The sequence below is a fragment of the Acomys russatus genome, chromosome 6, assembly GCF_903995435.1.
Source record: "Acomys russatus chromosome 6, mAcoRus1.1, whole genome shotgun sequence".
NCBI lineage: Eukaryota > Metazoa > Chordata > Mammalia > Rodentia > Muridae > Acomys > Acomys russatus.
Genome location: NC_067142.1, coordinates 67452750 through 67479468, shown reverse-complemented (window position 1 = coordinate 67479468; position 26719 = coordinate 67452750). Strand labels below are relative to the sequence as shown.

General features: G+C 41.9%; 1 protein-coding gene across 1 annotated transcript; it reads right to left on the bottom strand.

Annotated features, from left to right (window-relative positions):
- Window positions 1–6492: 6492 nt before the first annotated feature.
- Cd48 (CD48 molecule) lies at window positions 6493–26092 on the bottom strand. The gene is made up of 4 exons (XM_051147931.1): window positions 25901–26092; window positions 14306–14608; window positions 11187–11459; window positions 6493–6879 (listed from the first exon to the last, which is right to left on the bottom strand). The coding sequence occupies exons 1-4, from the start codon at window positions 25971–25973 to the stop codon at window positions 6800–6802; spliced, it is 729 nt and encodes a 242-aa protein (XP_051003888.1). The 5' UTR covers window positions 25974–26092; the 3' UTR covers window positions 6493–6799.
- Window positions 26093–26719: the final 627 nt, after the last annotated feature.

Sequence of the window (26719 nt, the reverse complement as noted above, 5' to 3'; positions counted from 1 at the left end):
GGCAAGCAAGAGCAGTGCTTGTGACCTGGGCCATCTAAGGTAGGAATTTTCCTCAGATTTCCAAGATACCAGAATAGATAGAAATGTAGATCTCAGAAAGGTGTGGCTGTCTCAGCATCAGAGTTGGATGCCCATTTGTGATATACAGAAGCATTCCTTTCTCATTAATGTTTTCCCAAAGTATGCTTTTTCATACCATTCCTTTTCTCCAACCAGGAAAACTGGAGGTAAGAAAGGTGCTACTTCCAGAGAGGAGGCTGAGATAGCCCCATTGGAGGAGGCAGTCAGCTGTGATCTGAGGTCAGAAAAGGACCATAGGCTGGGCTGAGGGAGAGAGAGCAACTGTCTTCGGAAACACAGGCCTGCTTCTGATACCAGACAAAGACCAGGCCTTTTTATTTGTATTTGCAACGCAGATGATGCTTCTCCAGCCTTCAGTGGTTCAAGCCCAAGCTTCTTGCATTAGCTCATTTTGCTTCCCAGATGGTCACATCAATTCCCTACTTTCTGTTGACTAGAAGCAATCATGTGACGGTAGCTGATGCAAAGAGAAAAGACAGCTGGGTGAACAAGTAGAATAGTCTTTGACAATAAGGGGTGTGAAGAAGAGATGTGAAGAGGGGCTCCCGGTGAGCACAGAACACACACAAAGACCAAATCTGCAGTACGAAGGAGATGTATTACTTGGAGGGGGAGTAAGGGCTGGGCCTGCCTCTGGGTCAAGGCAAGGACAGCAGCAGGTGTTTTTGTAAGAAGCGTGTGTTAGGATAAGTTGGAGGTCCTGATTGATAGGTTAGTCAGTATAGCCAAAGACTGAAGTTAGATCACTGGAACTTGATGTTTTGATGGTTGGATCTTGGTCAGTCTTAGGAATGAGTCAGTGGCCATTTAGGGACTGGACTTTGGGGGCTAACTTTAGGAATGTAGTCTAGCAGTGTGGCAAGGGAGAGGGGAGCACGAAGAACTCTGCCCCCATGTTTGCAATGCTCGGACCTGTTAGAGCACCCTTCAGGAAGGGATTCATTGGTTGGTTGGTTGGTTGGTTGGTTGGTTGGTTGGTTGGTTGGTTGGTTTGGTAGACAGTAAAAGGAGAGGTGAAGGAGATTGATCTAGCTAAGCAGAACATGGCGGAGAGGCTTCCTGCAGGAAGACAGGATCCTTTAGTGACCTGTGAGCCCCAGGCCCCTTAAAAATGAAACATAAGGAAAAAAATCCTGGGTGTTGCAGCATGGTCTGGTGCGTTGTATTTAATTAATTGCTTGGACCCCAAGATCTTTACTGTTCTACAAGCAAATATTCACATATGCCAAGTGTTTGCTGTGTAACCTTGTCTCCAAAATTATCCCTGACTGGCTAATAAAAATGCCTATACCTGGACTGAGCAGAAGAGAGGTAGATGGAGCTGAGGTGTGCAGGCTTGGAGGAGAGATCAGAGGAGAGAGGAGAGAGGAGAGAGGAGAGAGGAGTCAGCGTGGGTTAGTGTAAGGAAGCACTGGGAGGCGCTTGCTCTGGGGATTGGGAGATGGAGACAGGCAGCCCAGATGGAAAACATGTGCAAGTTTTCATGAGAATTTTGGCTGGGAAATGGCTCAGAGAGGAATGATTACAGAAAACGGCATTCGGGTTTGAGCTGGGAGATAACAAAGTTGCCTAGGGGGGTTATTTCTGCCCATCTGCGGTGGTTTGAGGCTGTTAAAAAAAAAAATCTAGCAGGTATCTGTGCCTTTTATTGATATAATAGTGAGTTAAATAGTGACTGCTGCTTTAGTTTGTTATTACCACAACACCTGGGAGTTACTAAAGGGTGAGCCTGGCAGCTTCCGTCTGCTTATAATGGAAGACTGTGCTGAGGACAGTGGGTCAGTTTGATGGTTTTTACTGTATCTAAGGGCACAACTAGTAGCTGAACTGCTGCTCACACAGACACAATGGTGAAAAGACAATTGAGCAATTGTAACCAACAGCATACAAGATATAAAAGAGAAAATCTCAGGTATTGAAGATATGACAAAAGAAATGGATACATCAGTCAAAGAAAATGCTGAATCTAAGAATCTCCTGACACAAAATATTCAAGAAATCAGTGTCACTATGAAAGGACCAAATCTAAGAATAATAGCAATAGAGGTAGGGCCAGCTCAAAGGCCCAGAGAATATTTTCAACAAAGCCATAGAAAAATGTCCTAATCTAAAGAAGGAGGTACCCATCAAGATACAAGAATTATACAGAATACCAAATAGGTTAGAGCAGAAATGAAATTCTTCTTCTGCACATAATAATCAAAACACTAGACATACAAAGAGAGAATACTAAAAGGGGCAAAGGAAAAAGACTAAGGAACATGTAATGACATAACTACTAGAATTACACCTGACTTGCAGTAGAGGCTCTAAACTCCAGAAGGAGCTGGGCAGATGTGCTGCAGACTCTTAAGAGGCCACAGATGCCATCCCTCACTACTATATCCAGCTAACCTTTCAATCACCATAAATAGAAAATATGAAATACTCTATGATAAAGCCAAATTTAAACACAAATCCAGCCTTTCAGAAGATTCTAGAATGAAAACTCCAACATAAGGAAGTTAACTAAAGCCATGAAAATGCTGGGAATAAATAATCTCAGACAAGCAAAATTTTTAAAAGGGGGAAACACACACACACACACACACACACACACACACACACACACACACACACCAAAAGCACACATATACCACCACCACCAACAACAACAACAACAAAATTATAGGAATCAACAAACACTGCTCACTGATATCTTTTAATATATTTTATTAATTTATTCATATTACACCTCAATTGTTATCCCATCCCTTGTATCCTCCCATTCTTCCCTCCCATTTTCCCCTTCCTCCCCTCTCCTATGACTGTGACTGAGGGGGACCTCCTCCCCCTGTATATGCTCAAAGGGTATCAAGTCTCTTCTTGGTAGCCTGTTATCCTTCCTCTGAGTGCCACCAGGCCTCCCCATCCAGGGGATGTGGTCAAATATGGGACACCAGAGTTCATGTGAAAATCAGACCCCACTCTCCACTCAACATACAAGAGGCCTACAGCTCACTGATATCTTTCAATATCAGTGGTCTCAATTCCCCCAATAAAAAGACACAGACTAGCAGCATGGGTACAAAACCAGAATCCATCCTCCTGCTCCATCCAAGAAACACACTTGACTATCAGGGATAGACATTACCTCAGAGCGAAGGGTTGAAAAAAAAACACTCCAAGCAAATAGACCCAAGAAGCAAGCTGGTGTAGCCATTTTGATATCTAACAAAACAGACTTAAACCAAAACTAATCAGAAAAGATGGGAAGGATACTACATACTCATCAAAAGAAAATTCCACCAAGAGGATATTGTAATTCTTAACATCGATGCCTCAAACACAAGGATACCCATCTTTGTAAAAGAAACACTAGTACAGCTTAACTCACATATTGACCCTCACACGCTGATAGTGAGAGACTTCATTAATAAACAGGCCATCTATACAAAGACTCAACAGAGAAAGAAATTCTGAAGTTTAACACATGTTATAAACCAAATGGATCTAACAGATATTTATAGAACATTTCAACTAAACACAAGAGAATATACCTTCTTCTCCACGCCTTATGGAACTATCTCCAAAATTGACCACATCTTCCAAGACAAAGAAAGTCTCAAAAGACACAAGAAAACTGAACGAACTCCCTGCATCCTGCTTGACTACCATAAACTAAAGCTGGACATCAACAACAGGAAGCTTACAAACTGATGGAAACCGAACAACTCTCTCTACTGGATGAAAAATGGACCAAGACAGGAATTAAGAAAGGAATTAAAGCCTTTCGAGAACTGAATTAAAAAGACTACACAGCCCACCTAAACTTATGGGACACATATTTGCTGGGAGCAATGGCATGCTGGACTGGCAAAAGCGAGCAAGTGAGCTTCCTGGAGGCAGCGCACTCGCTCTTGCATAGCTGATGGATGGATGTATCCCTGGTTTAGGCAAAGCCCCAGAGATGTTGCCTCCAGACTGCTTATTGTTGCTATGCTGCCTCTCCCTGCTTGTCTCATATATCTGACATGACGGAGACCTCACTGCCTGTAGCATAATATTATTCCTCCATAGGTGCTACTCTCTGTGTTGGGCAGATTTCCTACAGATGATTTTATAATTCCTGATAATGGTTTCTAAATCGATTCAAGTAACTTTATACTATCCTGCAATATAGTAAAAACTTATGAGCTCTATGAAACTCCATGTGAATTACACCAAGAGGGAAAATAAGATTGAAACAAACTAATAAACAAGGAAATACATCCAATCTAGGTTTAGTGCAAGGATAAGACCCAGATGTTCACAACAATAAGAAGGACCATATTAGTAGGGAAACAAAGAACAAATAGTTAGCTATATAAGAAAAGAGAGATGCCTCTTTCTTAGAAAAATCTTGACATAAGAAACTATCCTTTGAACACATAATGTACCTATGAAATAAGATAAAGCTTCTGTTTTGAACTCATTATAAGCATATAGATAAAACCACTGCTTTAAACTTATAGTGAGTATCTACTTAGATATAGTTCTAGTGAAAAAAAACTTAAAATCAACAGTCTGACTGTAACTCCTTTTTATGTAATGATTTGTATATATTCTTGAATGAGGTAATTTTTCTTACATAGAAAACCTTTGTCTTAGCGGGAATAAAATCTAGGACAGAAATAAAGTTGCTGTTGGTTGATTGGAGTTTTCCTTCATCCGCCATACACCAAATATATGTCTGACTGTCTGTGTATATATTTACATGTATGAATATCTGATTGCCTGTCTGGATGTCTGGATGAATATATATGCACAAGTGTGTAAATATCTGTTTGTGTACATGTATGTGTGATGGGGGCCCCCTTGAACGTGTGTATGAATGTATATATGTCTGATTGTTTGCCTGTATGTATACATGAGCTGATACTATGGAATGTGTGGGAATACATGGTTTTCCTTCTCTCTCACTTGCTGGCTCATAAAGAGTTAGTGAGCTTCTGAGCCTCTGAGCCCTGCAGGGGCTCTGCTGCTTATCCCAGAGTAAAAGAGCCAGAAGCTTTTCTCTAGTGTAAGTAATTAAGTTGTAAACCCTCAGAAAAAAGTCTGAAGAATAATTTATCCAGCTAACTCTGAGTACGCTCCCTTTCCTTCTGAGTCTTTCCCCCCGGCCTGTCAGAGCTGGACTTTGACACATAATATAAATATCTGTGTTTCCTGATGGTCTTTGGTGACCCCTGTGAAATGCTTGTTCAACCCCCAACTGGGTTGTGACCTACAAGTTGAAGAACCACTTTTCCAGAGTATTTGGTACAGGAAGGTACTCTACAAGCTTCCAAAAGAAAAACAAAAAAAAGCAACTCAGCCACAAAACCTTTGCTCTATAATCTGTCCTGCCTACAAAATATGCTAGGGTGATGGTGGTACAAAGCTTGTGGGAGTAAGCAACCAATGTCTGCTTTGACTTAATGGCCACTCTGTGAGATGTAACCCATACCCACCACTCCTTGGGTGACCAACAACCAGAGACTAGGCAGCCTGGAATCCTATGGTAAAACCAAATACTTCTGATAAAAAAAAAAAAAAGTAACAATAAAGTGACTCCTAATGATACTCTGCTATAATCATAAATCAGTCTCTTTTTCAGTCATCATTAGCGAAGCATTAGACACATACAGAGAGACCTTGGAACATACAGATCTACATGGGATGTCCCCATCGAATCCCTCCCTTCAGGGCTCAGGGAATCCTGTGGAGGTGGAGGTGGAAAGGGTGTAAGAGTCAAAGGGGATGGAGGGCACAGGAGAACAAAACTCTCTAAATCAACTGAGCAGCAGTCATACGAACTTACAGAGACTGAAGCAGCGAGCACAGGGCCTTCCCAAGTCTTTACCAGGTCCTCTAAATATGTACTATAGCTTTAGCTTAGCATTTTTATGGGACCCCTGAATGTGCAAATGCCTTTTCTTGGGGTGCTTTCCCTTCTGTTGGTTTACCTTGTCCAGCTTTGATGTGATGTGTTTTGGTTCAGCTTTTTATATTTTATTTTCTTATGTTTTGTTGTTACCTCCTAGAAGCCTATTCTTTTCCAATGAAAGACAGAAAAAGAGAGGACCTAGATGGAAGAAGAAGTGGTGACAAACTGAGAATCGTAAAGGAAGGGGAAACTGTAGTTAAGATCTATTGCATGAGAAAAGGATCTATTAAAAAAAACATTTGCTACCAAGAAGAGACTTGATACCCTATGAGCATATACAGGGGGAGGAGGTCCCCCTCAGTCACAGTCATATGGGAGGGGAATAAGGGGAAAATGGGAGGGAGGGAGGAATGGGAGGATACAAGGGATGGGATAACCATTGAGATGTAATAAGAATAAATTAATTAAATTAAATTTAAAAAACCATTTGCATAGTGTAGTCACATATTTTGGTGAAAAGAATACATTTATCTTTAATGTATGTTGGAAAACAACTAGAGTATGTAAATTAAATATTAACCACAGTTTTTTTAAAGGGTTAATTAAAAACTGTTGAAAAGGGCTGGGCACACAGGTCAGTGGTGGAACACTTTCAGAGCATGCAAAAAGTCCTGGGCTTGTTCTGTAGAGGATACATTCAAACCCTCACAGATGTTCAGCAGCACTTTTCTTTGTCCCATAAAGCCAGAGCCACTTTCCAGGTGAGGAGCACTGATGATGATGAAGATGCTGTGGCTTCCAAGTTTCATTCTTGAGTGAGAAGAGCTCTTCTCAGGTTAGCAGGATGACATGGATGATGGGTGCCATGACCACTAGCCAAGTTGCAATCCAATGTGCTCCAGAGGATCTGCCTGAAAGAAGAAGAAGAAGAAAAACAAACCCAAACACTTAGACCTTGGTCATTGTTGAGAGGGCGGAGAAGAACCAGACATTGGGGTGGCACTCTTTAAACATGAGAAAACTATTTCTCCCTGAACCTGATCCCAGCTGCCTGGGGAAATCCTCCTCCTTGCAAAAGCTCAACATCTTCAGTTGTGAAGAGTTTGGAAATCCCTTAAATGCCATTGACTTGGCTGAGTCCTGTGATGAGCACTTACCCTGACTTATCCCTGGGACCAGGAACAAACTAATCCCATACACTGGAGAGCACTGAGGTAAGACCATGCCAGGTATAGGTAGATGACCTTTAAAATGTGCACAGTTGACTTTAGGGACAAAGGAACCACTTCTCTTTGTTTCTCTACCACACTAATCATTTGTACTAACTAGAAGGGAGGAAAGGAGATAGGAAAGAAAGAAAACAGGTGATAATGAAGGGAAGGGAAGGAGAGAGATCATAGGATGGGGACTGAGTGATGAAAATGAGAAGGAAAATTGGAGTGCCTTCTAGGAAATTCTGAGTGACCAAAGAATGTCAAGATTGGGTTGGCCCGTCTTCAAAACAACCGAGGGAGCAGCAGTGTTATTTTCTCTGCCTCCACTCCCACTTTTAAAAGGATAGGATTACTCTTTTTCCTTTTTCCAGGCCTCAGAACATTGCATTGATAGGAAAATGGCCAGCCTAATTGTGGTCTCATAATCTGATGTTTATCACACTGGATCTGGAGTGAGAGAGCATGTTAGGAAAGGATGAAGAAATGTGACCAGTTAGCTGAGGAGGGAACAAGAACATACAGGACACACAGGTTCATGGCCCATGTGCAGAAGTAGAGGCCAAGAAACCAGTCCAGGAGGCCCAGCCCTGAAAAACGCAAAAGAGCAGTGTCTCCAGGGCCCATTGTCTCTGGTGATAGGATGTTACGGAAGTTGCTATGGTCAGAGTCTGGGCCCTGGTAACCCTAAGAACCTAGAGTCAATTTAATAAGCCAATTAAAGAAGCAAAATAATATCAAAAGCATAAAAGGATTTATTAAATAAAACTACATTGGGAAGAGGGAAAAGAGGTCCAGTAACATCCCCATTACAATCCGTAGTCAGGTCCTAAGGGGAAGTTCAGGTTTAAATAGAAGGCAAGAGGTGGGCATAAGTAAGCAGTCCTAGTGAAAATGTGGTCCCAATGTCATTGTCCTGGTTTTAATCTCTCCTTCAAGGTGTTCTGGCAAGTTGTGATAACTATGGGAAATCTCTTTCCTGGAGACAAGTTCTTCCTCTGACTGGTGCCATGCTTTAGCCCCTTTTCTCAGCTAATATCAGACTCCTGGAGAAATTCTGACTGCATGGGGTCTGTTTTAGTGTTCTATTGCTGTGAAGAGACACCATGTCCATGGCAACTCTTATAAAGAAAAGCGTCTCACTGGGGCTGTCTTGCAGGTCAGAGGTTTAGTACACATCATAGCATGAAGCGTAGCAGCATGCAGGCAGACATGGTGCTGGGGAAGGAGCATGCATCTGGATCAGTGGGCAGCAGGAGGAGAAAGATACAGGACCTAGATTGAGCATTTGAAACCCCAAAGCCACCTCCAGTGACACACTTCCTCCAACAAGGCCATAGCTCCTAAGCCCTGTCAAGTAGCACCACTCCCTAATAACCAAGCATTCAAATACAATAGCCTATGGAAGCTGTTCCTCTTCAAACCACCACAGTGTCCATTGTTTTAATGGTCTGATTATCCAAACGGAAGGTTATAGTATCTCTTTATTCAAATATCTTTATTCCTGCCAAGATGGTTACCTTACCCTACTCTTTGTTTTTATACCTCAGGCTTTTCTTGAACTGAAAAAAAATATTTTTTCATATAGTATATGCTGATTTATCTTTCATCTCTCCTCAGATCTTCTCCACCTTCCCATCCATCCAACCCCACATCTTCATTCCCCAGCTCTTTAGAAAACAGGCAAACAAACAAACCAGAATAAAACAAACAGCAAAGAAAAAGCATGAGAAACACACACACACACACACACACACACACACACACACACACACACACACACACATGTAGACACATAAAATCAGAAAACATAATGCGTAAGCGAAAGGCCAGGAAAGACAGATAGATAGATAGATAAATAAATAAATAAATAAATAAATAAATAAATAAATAAATGCCCAAACAAACCTTTATGACACAAAAACAAAAAATCTCCAAAAGTACCATTGAATTTATTTTGTATTGGCCACCTACTGCTGGGCATGGACCTGCCATTTAGTGTGGTTTGTATATATCCAGTAAGATTCCATTGGAGAAAGCTAAAATTTCCTTTGCAAGCAGTTGACACTTAGAATTAGCTTCTTGGTTAGGGATGGGGGCTCATGTCCACTTCTGCCTCTCAGTGCTGGGTCCCCATCTGGCTTGGACCTGTCCTGGTCCTGTACATGCTACCATGGTCTCTATGAGTTCATCTGTGCATCAGACCTGTTGTGTCTAGAGGGCACTGTTTCCTTGGTGTTGTTCCTCCCCATGGGCTCTTACACTCTTTCTGCCTCCTCTTCTGCATAACACCCTGAGACCTGATACACCTTGATCTTGAGGTAAAATATGCTTGCATCTGAAGCAAATACCATGAACAGAATATAAATAGGAACCACAGTCAGAAAAGTGATGAGGGTGGCCAAGAATTGCACAGAAGGGTTAACCCCTTAGCTTTAGTTATTTTTGGAAACATTAGTACAAATGACTCCTGTTTTTGTTGTTGGCTTTTAGACAAGAGCTCACTATGAAGACTACACTAGACCTAAACTATTTTATCCTCCTGCCTCAGTCTCCCACATGCTGGGGTTAGATGAGCCAGCATGCTCTATTTTCAACTGTTAATATTGAAATTATCTGTCCCCAAATAAGGAGCATGTGTGTATCTTTAGAATATCTTTATTCTTGCCAGGAAAGTGACATGAACATGACATGGTCACAGAAAAACATTGTAAACACAGGAATGAGCTATTCTGGGGGGGGGGGGGAAAGTACACATCAGTGCTAAAGGAAGCACTTTAAAATATGGAAGATACAGGGGGCTGAGTTCTGGAGATTGTAAACAAATTCATTAAGGAGTCCCCCAAGTTCAGTTGTCTTCAGAATTAGAGGAACCAAACCTAACTTGGATGCTATTAACTTACCATTAACTAATTAGTATTTTTCATTTAAGATGAATTTGCCAGGATCAGTGTTAGATGGGTTGCAGGTATCATTTGTTTATTCCTTAAGGAATTATATAAGAACTGTTATTTTGTTTTACATTTAAGATAAAAAGATAGCTTGGAGAAATTAAGCAATTTAGTTGGCCACTGACCATGATGGTTAAACTCAGTTGTCAATTTAGTGAGCTATGGAATTGCCCAGGAGATGCACATTTGAGAGTATCTGTTAAGGAAGCTTTTAAGAAGTATTTAACCAAGGGAGGATGATCTACACTAAATATGGACAACCTCATCCCATGAGCTGGACTCTCCACCTGAAAGAAAGGTGGGAAAGAAGAAAGCCTGCTTCCTGTCTGTGGACATGAAACGCTATCTCACATTTTCATCGCAACGTCTTCCCTGTCACAATGGACCATATTAAAACCTTTTCTCTCTTAAGTTGTGTGTGTGTGTGTGTGTGTGTGTGTGTGTGTGTGTGTGCATGTGCGTGCGTGTGTGTGTTGTTATGCAAAACCAACAATAAAAATAACTAATACCATGACTATATCAGGAGTAACCCCAGATGCTACTGACTAAAAGCTTGGACTTTGGTGGCACCTGCATAGGTCTGAATTAAAGGGGAGTGGCACCATGTGAATGGATGCTCCTAGGCAACACAGAGAAATCTGGAACCCAAAGCCTAGAGTTTGTCTTCCTACCTTACCAAGGAGCATAATATAGGTACAGTCTCTATCCGAGGACAAGATTCTCACTCCTCTTCACCAGCCTCTCTCTTGCTCATCCACTTTTCCTTACTTCCTTGCCTGGACTGCTCTCCCACTTTCCTTCTTTCCATAATTGCCCTGATGTTTCAGACTGTCCTACAATTCCTCAGGACTCAGCTTTTAGGAAAGATAAGGTAAACTGGCTGGTAGGTGGCTATAGAGTCAGGTAGATGGCAAGTCTCTGAAATGTCAATGACACTTTTGAGATTCTCCGCCCTGTTCTTTGTCAGAAAGTGGAGTAGGAACACCACACCTTTCTTCACTCAAAAGAAACCAGTCACCTTGTGCCCACCTCAGCTCCCTGGAAGATGGTTCTTACCCAGAGAGCAAGGTGAATGGAAGTACACCGTGTCATTCTTGCTGCTGACAGGATTGCTGACTTGGCAGGTGTAAGAGGAAGACTGGTTCTGTGAAGTGGTGGTGATTTCAAGCACATCTCCTGGATTCTTCTGGGGGAAAGGACTTGTGTCTCCATACCAAGTGTAGTTAACAGACTCAGACCGGTCTTCTACTTCACATGACAGCCTCAGATAACAGGAGTCTGTCAAATCTTGAGTCTTAATGATTGCTATGGAAGGCTTGGACACAAGATCTGAAAGAAGTTTGTTAGGAAACAATGGATTTATGCATTTGTGGGGCACTTATGATGCAAGGTTTAGACAACAGACTACAAAGGGAACCAGGGAGGTGCCATGACTGCCATTCAAGATGGCTGTGGACAACAGACCCCTACAGGTGGAGCTAGGAAGCAGCTTTGTCTTCAAAAGGCAACTTTTGGCGGTGATGCTAAGATAGATCCAGAAGGGGGAGCCATTAGGAACAAAGTGGGGGTGATGGTCACCTGTGAGCCAAGTACTGGTAGGGAGATCAGCTGCCTTCTGACTAAGTTTCCTGACTATCTCAGATAGTCAGGGCCTGTTCTCCATCAATAACCCACAGCAAGCACCAGTGAGCCACCTGTCCCTCAAGAATTCTGGAGTTCAGATTCAGGAAGAATCCTGAAGGGTCTCAACCCATGCACAGCAAAGCTCTCCACTTCGTCCTTGCCGGATGCTTAGCCCTATAAACCTGCCACCTCTATCTCTCTTGTGAATCAGAAGTTCATAAAGAAAATGGATTTGTTTAGTTTGCCCAGATGATGCAAGGTTTTTTTCTACATGACTTTATGTCTAAGTACTTAATAAACTCATTAAGTTTGCTTCATTCTGGCTCACCGTGAATTCTTTCCTGTGGGGTAGGCAAGGGCTCAACCTTACCTGAGCGGAAATCTCCAAGGGGAAAATGACCTCTTTAGGCCGTTGGTGGCTGTTTAGTAATCCCTAATGCCAAACACACCTATGGCCATCTTACAATTTGTCGAAAGCTGTGAGACAACAGCTAGAACACATAAATTTAACTGTAAAAATCAATCAAACAAACAAAACCCCAGAGTAATTGGTCCTTTCCTGAAGAAAATGGACCCTGGACCCTGGGTTGTTTCTGAAACTATTTTTATTGAATTTTGTGCCAAGGAAAATGTGGTTTTAAGCTTGCCCATTTTGAAAGAGAAAAGAAGATGTAGGGCTCCCACTCATTCTTAGCCTCAAATTTCTTTGTCCTTAGCTCTACCAGTGTAGCAGGGAGACACACAACAACATAGCCAAAAATGGCCTAAGAAGTTTCCTGTCCCTTTGGAGACCTCCATTTGGGTAAAGCTGGATTCTTGGTGGTTCCAAAGAAAAGAATTCCATGATGAACAAGAACTAAGCAAAGTTAGTGCATTTACTAGGTATTTAGACAGAAGAAGACATTACACAGTCTAGGAAAACTGTGGATAAATGCATTTTTCTTCATGGGATTCTGATTGGACACAGAGTCCAAGCATTGAGAGTCAAGCTATGGTAACAGCAGGATCTGTGGGTGCCTGAGGCCCAGGCCTCTGAGCTGGGCCCTATTCTCCGTCTTCCTCCTCTTAGCTCTTCTATACTCCCCTGAATTGCTCTATGGAGTTTCTTAAAACCACTTCTCCATTTTTTGTAAAGGTACAAAGAGTTGGTTTCTGTCACTTCCCTCCAAAGAGCCTTACCTAATATGGGCAAAGACATATTACTATCTTACACCATGGTGCCACAGCTACTTAGCAACTGACCAGAGGGATTTAGGTCATTACAGAGGTGTTAATGGACATACAATATCTATATATTGGTATGGTACTTGTGATAGTTCAATATATGCATGTAATAATTACATCAAGAAAACTGAGATTTGCCTCCTCAAAAATTTATCATTCCTACATATTGGGAATCTTTGAGGTGGTTTTTTTTTTCAGACATTTTGAAATGCTATTCTATGAAACCCCAGAGACAACCTCTGCTATTTAACTGTATGTTGGCATTCATTACCCAATTTCCCCCTAGCAACTATGAAATCAACTTTCTTAGTTTTCACAGATAAGTCAGAGACAACATGGAGAGTTTGTCTTTCTGTAGACACTCATTTCATGGAATCAGAGCTTTAAACCTAGGTCTCTCTGACTCTAAGGATAATGTGTCAAAGTCTTATTTTTCATAAAACTGATTAAGCCAGAGCTGTAAGTGGAAGTTTTTATCATACTCAATCTGATAGAATTCTCCATGAGAGCTGTCTCAATTTATCTCTTTAATGTCTTTTTTTCTATAAGTCTGATGAAGCCTGAGTTCAGACAGAATTAAGGTACATTCAGAACTAATTTAAGTTGCTTATGGGATAGAATAAAGTAGATAAAGAAGAAATGGTCTTTATTGTTTTCAGTCTGGTCTTGTTTCCTCCTATTTGTGACTCCTCAGAAAGGTCTCCTGGTGAAGGTTTGGTAATTAGTGGGCAGTGCTTGCAGAAAGTGGTTGGTTCAAAAAGCTCTGATCTCATCAATTGATTGATGGATGAATTCATAATTGAATGGACTATTGGGACATGGTAGATATTGGAAGGAGGGACCTATTTGACACAGTTTCACTAGGAACATGTCTTTGAAAAGCATATCTTGTCCTCAGCCCTTCATCCTAGCACCTCTTCCCAGCCTGAAGTGAGCAACTCTGCTCCATCATCCTCCTCTGCCTGCCATGATGCTGTGCCTCCCACATCCCATAGTAATGGAGCCAGTTGTCCATGGACTACAACCTCTGAAGCTGTGAGCCCAAGTCAACCTTACCTTGTCTGTATTCTTTCTCTTGTATATTTTGTCTTAGTAATGAAAATCTAACACAATTTCTCTTGAAATCTTAGACTTGCTTCAAAAGAGATTTTTTAAGTCGGCAACAGTTATGAGCTTTGACGTCTGCTCACTCACAGATAGAAGTGTCTCGGGGAAAAATGAAGTCTGTCCTACTGTTCTTTTATCCCTCTCTCAGTCAGCATCTCCCAACTCCCAGTAGACTGCCAAGGTCCCTGAATGGGCATTTGTCCCTGGACTCACAAACTCACCAAATACTTTCAGGCTTATTGCCATCTCTCGTTCATCACCATACAATACTCTCATGTAGTAGGTACCTTCGTCCTGTTTCCGGACCTTATGGATATGGAGCGCACCATTTGTATGTTGAAGAGCAATCCTGCCCTTAAGTGAAGAATTGTAGATAGTATTTTGACCACTACTGTAATATTCTAAAATCTTCTGTTTGCTGGTATAAAGCCAGGTGACACGTGTGTAGGGTTCATGCTGTTTCTTGAGAATATTCAGGGTTATGTTCCCGCCGGCTTCGACATTTATGGTTGGTACTGAATGATCTGCCAATGAAAGTCAGAATGAGATCCATCCTGGAGAAGGCAGTGCTGTCCAGTGGCCCAGATTTAGCTTGAGCTGGTAGACGAGGAAGGAATTAGAGCCCAAGAAACAGGGTGGGGCAGAATTTACTGATTATAATCCCAAATTTCTTCTATCAGACATTAAACTGATACTGATACTTTCTTGTAGTCTCTCTCTCCCTCTCTCTCTCTCTCTCTCTCTCTCTCTCTCTCTCTCTCTCTCTCTCTCCACCCCCACCCATAGAGTTTCAAATAAATTGATCCTAAGTCTCTCTCTATGGATCTATTTCCTGTTTGTTCAAGTTTTATTCAATAAGCATATTAATCATAGTCATCCATACTACATAATTATACTTTAACAGATTTAATACATAGGTATGAGCTGAACATAAAAACAAGCCATCTTGGGCTGGGGGCTGTAGCTTACTTGGTAGAGTGCTTACCTGTAATCCTACCCTTCAGGAGATACAAGCAGGAGGATCAAAAGTTTAAGGTCACCCTTATCTACATAGTAAACGAGGCCAGTGTGGGCTACATGAGACCCTGCCTCAAATAATTAGCAGTATAATATCTTGTTACTATAGTAAAGACAAGGACAAGGTGGTGTGAGACTAAGCCACTATTTGGCATATAGAATAGTGGATGGAGGAAAGCTGGGAAAATTTCTTTGGAGCCATGGCCACTAATGTGATTTAGAAGATGTTTAAAAGCTAATTCTTGCTGAGAATCATGTGTCAGGTGCTATATGAGGAAAATTCCACCAGTAGGACATTTCTATACAGCACATTTGTAAAAGAAACACTACTACATTTAACTCACATATTGACTGATAGTGAGAGACTTCAATAGGCCAGGCTCATCAATAAACAGGCCATCCAGTCAAAGACTCGACAGAGGAATGTTGAAATTTAACAGATGTTACAAACCAAATGGGCCTAACAGATATTTACAGAACATTTCAACTAAGCACAAGAGAAAATACCTTCTTCTCCACACCTCATGGAACTTTCTCCAAAATTGAACACATACGCAGAAACAAAGAAAGTCTCAAATGATACAAAATAAAATTCAACTAACTTCCTGCATCATATTTAACTACCATAAATTAAAATTGGACATCAACAACAGAAAGCTTATAAACTCATGGAAACTGAACAACTCTCTACTGAATGAAAAATGGACCAAGACAGGAAATAAGAAATGAATTAAAGCCTTTGTAGAACTAAATGAAAATAAATACACAACATACCTAAACTCAAGGGACAGAGTTAAATTCTAAGAGGCAAGTCCATAGCATTAAGTGTCTATATGAAAAATTTGGAGCAATCTCATACTCTTAACATAACACGGACTGGATGGCAAGAAATAATCAAAGCCGGGGATAAAAATCAATAAAATAGAAACAAAGAGAACAATACAAACAATCAATAAAACAAAGAGTTGCTACTTTGAGAAAACCAATGAACCCTTATTCAAATAAACTAAGAGGCAGAGGGTATATACCCAATTTAATGAAATCAGAAAAAAAAAAGGGGGGGCATAACAACATACAACTGAGGAAATCCAGAAAATCATGACAGCATACTTTAAAAGCCTATAGTCCACCAAGTTAAAAAAATCTAAAAGAAATGGATATTTTTTCTGCATATTGCCCTTAACAAAGTTAATCAGGATAAGATAAGCAATAAGACCTAGTGAAATAGAAGCAGCCATTAAAGGTCTTCTAACAAGAACAAAAACAAAACAAAACAAAAACGAAACAAAAAAAAATTAATGGCCAGTTGATTTTAGCTCAGAATTTTACCAGACTTTCAAAGAAGATATAATGCCAATACTCCTCAAATTATTCCACAAAATCTAAATAGAAGGAACATTTCCCAATTCTTTTTATGAAGCAACAATTACTCTGATATTCCATCTACATAAAGATGCACCAAACAAGGAGAATTACAGACTGATTTCCTCTATGGACATAGATGCAAAAATATGCAGTAAAATCATTACAAAATGAATCCAAGAGACATCAAAAATATCACCCACCATGATCAAGCAGGCTTCAGAGATGCAAAGATGGTTCAACATACATATATCAATAAATATAATCCACTATATAAACAAACAAGAAAGAAAGAAAGAAAGAAAATCACATGATCATCTCATTAGATGCAGAAAGATCTTTGACAAAATCCAACAACCCTCCATGATAAAAGTCCTGTAAAGATTAGAGATAAAATGGACATAGTAAACGCAGTTTATAGCAAGTTCACAGCCATTGTCAAATTAAATGTAGAGAAACATTTCCACTAAAATCAGGAATAAGACAAGGTTATCTACTCTCTCCATGCCTATTTATCATAGTGCTTGAAGTCTTAGCTAGAGCAATAAGACAACTGAAGGAGATCAAGGGGATACAAATCGGCAAAGAAGACGTTCTCCTGTTTGAAGATGAATTGCATGATTATGGAGTTTCTAGCCTGAGTGTGAAGATTAGAGTAATGCCTTCCAGCTTCTTTCTGCTGCTGCGGTTTTCCCTGAGAATTGGTGAGGTGCTCATCAGAATGAACAGCACAAGGCTCTACCATGAGGCTGACAAGACCTACATATGACAAGAATATACATCACGAGAGAGAAAAATTGCTAACTTAATACATGTTCCACCTTCCCTCTTAACGGAACCTAACGAAATATCACAATATTTACCAATCAAGGAGGCAGTTTGTGAGAAGCTACTATTTCCAGAAAGAATTGATCCTAACCCTGCAGACTCACAAAGTACACCCTCGGAATAAAATGAGATACAGCATACTGTCCCTGTGGAACCTGAACGGACATCTTGGCTATTTGTAGGGGTATTCTTATTATGAGAATTAATTTCCTTGCTTATGTACAGGTTTTCTGTAGCCTTAAAGGAAAATAAAAGATTGCTGCAGGCAGGTTCCACTCAACTCCTATTTATACTGTCTGTTTTCAAATTCCTACTCCTGAGATATATGCTCCGGAGCTAAAGTTGGGTCCCTAAATTTTCACAAATTGTGACCTCAGCAGTGATGTGTATGTGTCTCATGAGGGGGGACATGATCTGCATCCATGTGAAGCATTGTCGTCACCGTGAAGAGGCTGGCGTGTAAATTCCATCACTGACCCTGATGCCTGTGACCTTCAGAGGACTCTGACTGCATGTTGATGTGCTGCACAGGCTGCGGGCTTTCTGGTGTTTATCGCACTTCTGGAGAGCTGTGACGTGTCACCTGGCAAATCAGTCTTGCTGTCACTTCTGGAGAGCTGTGACGTGTCACCTGGCAAATCAGTCTTGCTGTCACTTCTGGAGAGCTGTGACGTGTCACCTAGCAAACCAGTCTTGCTGTCACTTCTGGAGAGCTGTGACGTGTCACCTGGCAAACCAGTCTTGCTGTCACTTCTGGAGAGCTGTGACGTGTCACCTGGCAAACCAGTCTTGCTGTCACTTCTGGAGAGCTGTGACGTGTCACCTGGCAAACCAGTCTTGCTGTCACTTCTGGAGAGCTGTGACGTGTCACCTGGCAAACCAGTCTTGCTGTCACTTCTGGAGAGCTGTGACGTGTCACCTAGCAAATCAGTCTTGCTGTCACTTCTGGAGAGCTGTGACGTGTCACCTGGCAAATCAGTCTTGCTGTCACTTCTGGAGAGCTGTGACGTGTCACCTGGCAAACCAGTCTTGCTGTCACTTCTGGAGAGCTGTGACGTGTCACCTAGCAAATCAGTCTTGCTGTCACTTCTGGAGAGCTGTGACGTGTCACCTGGCAAACCAGTCTTGCTGTCACTTCTGGAGAGCTGTGACGTGTCACCTAGCAAACCAGTCTTGCTGTCACTTCTGGAGAGCTGTGACGTGTCACCTAGCAAATCAGTCTTGCTGTCACTTCTGGAGAGCTGTGACGTGTCACCTAGCAAATCAGTCTTGCTGTCACTTCTGGAGAGCTGTGACGTGTCACCTAGCAAATCAGTCTTGCTGTCACTTCTGGAGAGCTGTGACGTGTCACCTGGCAAACCAGTCTTGCTGTCACTTCTGGAGAGCTGTGACGTGTCACCTGGCAAATCAGTCTTGCTGTCACTTCTGGAGAGCTGTGACGTGTCACCTAGCAAATCAGTCTTGCTGTCACTTCTGGAGAGCTGTGACGTGTCACCTAGCAAATCAGTCTTGCTGTCACTTCTGGAGAGCTGTGACGTGTCACCTGGCAAACCAGTCTTGCTGTTATTCATTAGTTGGAGTTTCCGGGCAACATCGTGTTGTGTGTGTTTGTGCACACATTTATTTTTAAAACTTTTCATTTAAATGTCTTTGTCTCTGAGTAGTGTTCAATCACTTATTTTGGTAATTCATTGTTAAGAATTGTGAAGAATTAAAATAATTGACCTTTCAAAAAAATAAAATAAAAGTTGGGCGGTGGGAAGGATGAGTGTTTTCTGAGGATTTTATTAGTGTTTCCTGGGAGGAGTACCAAGTGTGTCTTCGGCCGTTTCTAAATATGACATATGCCATTTTATATTTATTTGTCCAAGTGTGTTTTGTAAGAGGAAAATAAATAATAAGAATTTTTTCAAAAAGAGTCAAAGAGAATAGAGGACACCAAGAGAACAAAGCCCTCTAAATCAACATGATCAAATCTTACATAAACCCAGAGAGGTGAGGCAGCGTGCATAGGACCTTCACCAGTGAGTGCATCAGGTCCTCTGTGTATATATTATGTTTTCCAGTTTAATGGGAGTGTGAATAAGTGGGTCTTTGAGTCTTGTGCCTTCTCTTGGGCTCCTCTCTCCCTCCATCCCTCTCTCTCTCTCTCTCCCTCTCTCTCTCTCTCTCTCCCTTCCTTTTTTTCTTTTCTCTTGTCTAACTCAATGTGATAGTTTTTGTTTTATCTTACTATATTTTATTTTGTTGTAGTTTATGATTATCCTTTAAAAAGCCTGTTTATTTCCTAACAAAAGATAAACATGGAGTAAATCCAGGTAGCAGGGAGGTAGTGAGGAGTAGGGAGAAAGGAAGTCACAACCAGGATATATTATATGAGAAAAATCTGTTTTCAATAAAAGGAAAAAGTAGTTAAATGCAATAACTAGATGTCTTATACAGTATTTAAGGCATAGATGACTGCTATGAAAAAGAAAGCAGGATTGTGAGTACAAGTGGAGAGTTAGGTCAGAGAGATGTCCTGCAGAAAGGATGAGTTTGTTGCATCTCAGCAAAGGCTTCAAAGACAGAGGAGACCTAACAGATACTGACAGTGATCCAGGTAGAGGAAGGCCTACAGCAAAGGCCCTGTGATTGGGAGTGTGCCTACCATGTTTAACCAAAAAAAAATCACAGTGGGTGGTATGGAGTTAAGAAAGGGAACGGGGGAAGAAAAGGGGTAGTGAAAGTGTTGAAGACAATCAATAAAGGTATTTTTCTTTTACTAATAATTTTTTACTTTTGCTAAACAAAAAAAAACAAAAACAAAAACAAAAACAAAAAACAACCAGGTATAGGGGACTGTAATCCCAGAACTAGGGAGGCCGAGGCAGGAAGATCACAAGTTTCGGGTCAGCCTAGCTATAGAGTGAACTTCAGGCTATCGTGGGCTACATACCAAGACCCAGTTGACCCTATGCCGTATGACCCCAGAGCTTTCAACATCCATTCAACCCTTCATTTCAGAATGCATCTTTTCAGTCTACCTGTCCACCCAACAAACGTGTGTTGATAACATATCTGTTAGGTGACAAAGCAGGCCCCTAAAAGCCAGTGCTACTGGTGACGTCCTAAGATGATGGCCAGGGACCAACCCAGATAGATGGAAGAACTTTTATCAGGTGAATTGGAACTTAAACTCAGCCTGCCTCAGACACCTTGTGACTGGGTCTCTGTTTATCAGAAAAGCCACGATTTCCCTTCTCTGTCCCTAATGGTAAACTACTGGGCAGGCAAAGTGTACCTAGTTCCCAATGAACTCAAACAGACCCCCACTCTGTCATATAAAATCTGATTGCTTTCCTGACAAGCCACTACTCTCTACCGTCTAACAATTTGTCCCGTAATAAACCATTTCTACCCATGGAGTAGTCTAGATTGGTGGTTTAACTGCATGTGCTTACACTGACTGCTCTGGGCTTTTGTCTATGCGGACATACCCAGACACTTGTTTCCAAGTTGCTTATGGGTCCAGGCCATATTTCACTATGCCTCTCAAAGAATAATTTCAGTCTAAACTACAGATACCAAAAACAATATGCTCCGATACCTCTGGCCTTTGATAGCAGCAATGTGTGCAAGTTCCTGGCCTATTAGAAAACACAGCATAAAAGAACATTGTCACTGAGCCTTTTGTTTTAGCTGGTTTGAGATAAAAGTGTCATGGTGCCTAGGTTGACCTCAAACTCACTATAGAGTCAAAGATGACCTTAAGTAACAGATTCTCTTGGCTTAACTTCCCAAATGCTGAGATAACAGCCATGTGCCATCGTGTCCAAGATTTGAAGTCTTTGGATACATATTCCACATTTATTCTCATTCTTTTTTCAATGTGAATTTAATATGTGGCCTAAGTCAGTGATTTTTTTCTATTGATATTTTGGCATTTGGGGTCAAGTGGACTTTTTTTTTTTTTTTGGTAGTGGAGAAGTCTGTCTGTGGTTCTAAGAATACAAGGTTCTAAGCAACCCTGGCCCCTGCCCAGTTCCACTTCCTTATTGGACATAACCAAAAGTGCGTCAAGCATTGGGACAAAAATTCTCTACCCTCATCCATGAAGAACTAACGTAGGTCATCCTGGACAGCCTCTCTGACGAGCCTCAGATGTACACTCAGAAGATGGAAAAGCTCATGATCTGACGATAGAGGAAAACAAGCCTTAAACTCTTCCCACGTGGGAGAGAGCTGAGAAGCAGTTGTGAACAGGATGTTGTACTTTCCTTCTCAAGCATCTGAGTGTAACAGAGCTAAAAAATAAAATAAAATAAGGCTGACCTAGTCACTATGTTCAGCCACTTAGGAAAATTAGAAAGTGGTTCGTTGGTGATTAAATGTTGCTATACCTTCTTAATGGCTATGGTTGCTTTTTACAAGATGAGACAAGAGTAAAGGGAATGATTGTTGGTTTTAATGTAATACAACAAAGCAGTTTGTGCTGTGTCTAGATACTCAAGACAAAGTAATAGTATTTAACTGTAGCTTATAAGAGGAATACAAATGATCCTACTTATGTCCATTCACGTAACATGGGTGCTGGAAAAGCATAATTGTATCCATTGTGATAGCATATGGCTGTCTCCCAGTACTTGAAAGGTTGATTCAATCAAATAATGAGTTCAAGGCCAGCCTGTGCTACATAGCGAGCCCCTTAAATCACACACACACACACACACACACACACACACACACACACACACACACACGGAGGTGGGGTGGGGAGCAGCAAGAAGTCATAATCTCATATGAAGGCATTACTCAGCAAAGAGAAAAAAATGTTCTAAAGAAATTCTGATGACTAAAAACATAAATCTTGTAATTTTAGTAAAATTCTTAAAGAAAAAAAAAATGGAGATGAGTCTTGAAGTCATTGGTTTGGTATCACCTGGAGCTCTCAAATGAGACCAAACATTTAACAAGTCTATATAAACCTGCTTAGGAACTAACTTGGCAAGAGATATTAAGACCCTAGATTTAGGTCTCGGTGACAATACGAAAGAGGATCTTTTCTGAGACGGGGACCACAATGAGTTTAGTAGGCCGTTTTGACATGGGCTCTGAAGGTAGAAGAAGAAACAGAACTACAGTGCACATGGGAAAAAGGATGGTAGAGCATGTGAAAGGACACAGAAGGCAAAGAGGAATTTTTTTTTTTTTTTTTGGTCTGTTTGCTTGATTTAGGGACTGACATAACTGAAATTGTCCTATAGAGTCAAGGTTCTCTAGAAGAGCAAAATTGATCTAATGATGCATGAGAATAGGGAACTCATTGGCGTGGCTCACAGGCTGAGGCCCAGCGAGTCCAACAATGGCTGTCTCCTGATAGAAAAATCCAAGAATCCAGTAAGGTATTCACAAGGATGAATCTCTCAGCTGGTCTTCAGTATACATCAAAATCCTGAAGAAGTAGGTTCTAATTCCATTGCAGGAATGGACTAACCAACAAGAGTAAGGGTTAGCAATCAGAGAGCAAAGGCTCCCTCCTTCCTTGTCCTTTATATAGGCTGCCACGAGAAAGTAAGGCCTGGTTTAGGGCAGCTCTTCCTGTCAGTAACGCTCTGATTAACTAATGAGAACATCTGGCATTCCAGGACGACAGAGGCAAGATTCATCTAAAATGAAATGAGCACAGACTAGGTGAGGGCAGGAGGTGCCTGCAAGATGATACGTGAACTCCCTGCTCAAAATTTCGGCTCTCTCGTTTGCCAAAGCAGGTACTGAGAAGTTTCACTTTTCAAAAAGTGAACTCAACTGTTTTAGAAAATTTACATCAATGGCAGTCTTCAAAATCAGCTGTGTACAGAGAATGAACCAACAAGTGCTACTGTTGGTTAACACCACAAAGTGGTCCTTTGATCCAGGATGAAAGATAATGGATGTGGACAGACTTGCACATATCCGGTTGTGAGAGTCAAGGCAAAGGAAGGAACTGAGGATAACTACCAGAATCCTGGCTTGAGAGACTGAACAAATGGACCCTATTCATTGGGGCAGACAACAATGAAAGAACAGAGAAGTTGGGGGAGGAGAGATACTACAGAGCATGCGCTTTTGGTTTTGTTTTATTTTGTTGTTCCTGTAAGACAGGATCTTTCTATTATCTGGCAGTCCTGGAACTCATTATATGGAACAGCCTGGCCTTGAGCTCACCTGAGTGCTGGGATTAACGACATGCACCACCATGCTTGGCTATGAGAAAAAAAATTTTTTTTAAAGTTGGGTCTGAGGGTATAGCTCAGTGATAAAATATTTGATATGTCAGAGACCCTATGCTCAAGTTTGCATTTTAACACTCCTCCCATCAGTACATCTTCCCGGGTTTCTGGAATCCCAGCAGTTGGGACGTAGAGGCAGTAAGATTGGGAGTCCAAGGTTGTTCTCAGCCACACAACAGATACGAGGTCAGCCTGGGTTACAAGAAACCCTGTCACAAAGAAACAGTAACAGCAGCGTCCCCTTCTCTTGAGGACTGCCTCAGTGAATGCATCCTGAGGTGCATTCTGCACTCGCAGAGCTAGGTGAGAAACTTTAGGCAGTGTTGGCTGGTTCGTCTTAGCTGAGTGCAGGAGGCATTATGGTCTAGACTCTGGTCATGTGAATGAAAATGCCTTTTGAATGACTCGAGGCCCCACCATGATATCACTGCAAGTAAGAGAGACGCCTTGAATGAAAAGTACCTAGCCAAACCCACCTTCAACTCATGAGTGAAATTAGTTGTAGCTATTATTTTCAGTGCTAGTGCTGTGGGGACTCACCAAACAGCAATTAAAAAGTCAGAACAAGAAGAGCAAAAAAAAAAAAAAAAAAAAAAACAGGTGAGCCGAATTTTGAACACGTGTCTGGAAAGTCTAGAATAGATGCTTAAAAATAGAACAGAAATTCAGATCTGGGGTCCAGGCAAGAGTTTGGGGCCTCAGAGTAGTTCATTTATGCATATCCTCCGCTCCCATTTGCCTCATGCCACGTGCGTTTCCTGAATGTATCTTCACATTTTAAATTTTCACTGACTCTTACTAGAAGTTCCTCAGAGACATAGAAAGTATGATATCATGTCTGTTTTAGGACAGAGGAGACTGAGTCATAAAAAAGCCTTGCAGGATGGAGCCCAGGCAGAAAATGGCTCTTCCCCCCCCCCCCCCGCCCCCTAGACAGGGTCTCTCTGTGTAGCCTTGGCTGTCCTGGACTCGCTTTGTAGACCAGGCTGGCCTCGAACTCACCAAGATCCACCTGCCTCTGCCTCCTGAGTGCTGGGATTAAAGGCGTGAGCCAACATGTCCGGCTCAGAAAATGGCTCTTTATAATGGCCCAGTATTTATACTGGGGCCAAGCTCTTGCCTCAAGGGGATAGAAGCAAATGAGTCATAAACTACAATCTGAGCCCCTGCCCCAGGGTTTACAGAAGGAAGATGCATGAAAAAAGCCCATGGTGTGCCAGGACAAGCTGAGCACGCACAGAATTCTAGAGAGGCCTAGAGTTAAGAAGGATGCTTCTTAATTTAAGTTCGGCCATCTTGATCTCAACAGTTGACCAACGTTTTCTATCCGCTCCGATGTCAATGGCTCTAATACTGTCCTATGAGCTAAATCAGCCCAAAGTGGTCAGCGTAGTTACAGAGGGCCCTACAGAGAGGGTCCTGCATTCCTAGCCTTGGAATCAGTCTGTACCAGGGTCACCAGGCCGAGGAACTTGGCCTGAATGGTCAGTCAGCTTTGCTTCACACAGGGCTAGCTCATCTCTCTGAGACCTGCACACCATCCCGGGCTTACAATGCTCTATAACTTCCTCATTTGTGTCACTCATTTTCATGGTGCTGAAAGTAAAACCCCTTACGTGAAAAGTATTTTGGGGAGAAATAGCTTGAAAGCAAGTGTCTAATTCCAGCTGGCCTGGGAAGAAGATGACAAGGCAACTGCAGTGGGAAATGAAACTCAGAGCCTGAGGAGTGCACTGTTAACAAAAATCGGTTATTTTACACTCCTTTTTAAAGGAAGCTCCGTTACTTCTTCTCATGCTCTCATTCAGAGACTCCAGACAGAACCATCCCACTGCAACTTTGCTGCGACTCGGATCTGTCTCTAATATAGTCAAGTACCTTTTACTTTAGCTCAGGGCAGGGACTCCTTACATAAACCAAGTTTCCAACACACAAGGGGACCCATTGCTTCTGAACATAAAACACGGCAACTTGAAAACCAAACCAAACAACAAAACAAAACAAAAAAAACGGGGTTCCTCCTAGCAGAAAGCTTCCTCCTACTAAAAATTTGTTCCGGTAATCTCACAGGCCCCCAGCCGTGAGGTGCAGGACAGGATTTCTACTTCTCCATCTCCCTGGGTCCTGCTTCTCATGCCCCAAGTCAAAAGAGACGGGGCTTGACTTTCCAGAGCTAAGTAAGGGATGCTCCCAAGCCTTCCCGCAGCAGCCCCACTGCCAGCACAGGAGCACCCAGCCCAAGAGCACACTCATTGCCAGGGCTGAGCTACATCCCACCCCCCACCCCACCCCGACCCCCATTCCCGACTGGCCACGGCTTCAGCGCACAACCACAGGCAGACGCTTGGTGGAAAGTACCTTGAGATCCTGTCACCAGAGGCAGCAGGAACAGTTCCAGGACCAGACACCATTCCCGTATTCTGAAGTACATGCTACTTTCCAAAGTTTCCCTGGAACACTGGAGACAATTGTAAGGGACCAAAGGGCACGTTTCAACCGGAAGCAGGAAGTTGTATGTGGTGGCTTTTTTTTTTTTTCCTCTTGAGGCACACAGGACCTCCTCTATCTACCACCGCTTCTGACTGTTTTGAAACTTGCTTTCTAGACCAGGCTGGCCAAGAACTCAACAGAGATCCACCCACCTCTGCCTCCCTAGAGCTGGGATGAAAGGCATGCATCACCAGAAATCAAAGGTATACATTTCCCACCAGATACCCTTAATCCTTCCTGAGGATTACTGCTCAGAAAGCCCAATAGAAACTATGAACTTTCTCTTCACACAAAAAGCACTGTATTTAATATAATATGTATTATTATACCTCTGCTTCTCATAATCCAATCATTATGAGTCACTCAGGAGCTAAAACATAGAGGTGCCCATCTGAACATGGGTGGGCAGAGCAAAGTCTGTGAGACCAGAGCCACATCATGGTCTGTTTTTCCTGCCTATAGGTCTTTTTTCCTTCATGGTAAGTTGATGGGGTGAAATTTTAACTTCTCTTACCCACTGGACAACCTCAGGAGCAATCACTCAGCTTAAAAGAATGGATTTCTCACCCTTGTGGTGTTTGAGGTTGGTCTGATGTATTTTTATGCTAATTACTGCTTGCTGTCTCTGTGACCCACCTTGCCTAAAACCAAGGTTTAACCAATAAAAGGCCTTCATACCTGGGCAGG

What these genes read in the sequence shown, in the direction of transcription:
- Cd48 (XM_051147931.1), bottom strand. Translation starts at nt 25,973, where the DNA reads ATGTACTTCAGAATACGGGAATGGTGTCTGGTCCTGGAACTGTTCCTG. An exon ending in TCTGGTGACAGGATCTCAAG is followed by an intron (nt 14,609 to 25,900) that starts GTACTTTCCACC and finishes TTTCATTGGCAG; the next exon opens with ATCATTCAGTACCAACCATA. An exon ending in CCATTCACCTTGCTCTCTGG is followed by an intron (nt 6,880 to 11,186) that starts GTAAGAACCATC and finishes TTCTTCTTTCAG; the next exon opens with GCAGATCCTCTGGAGCACAT.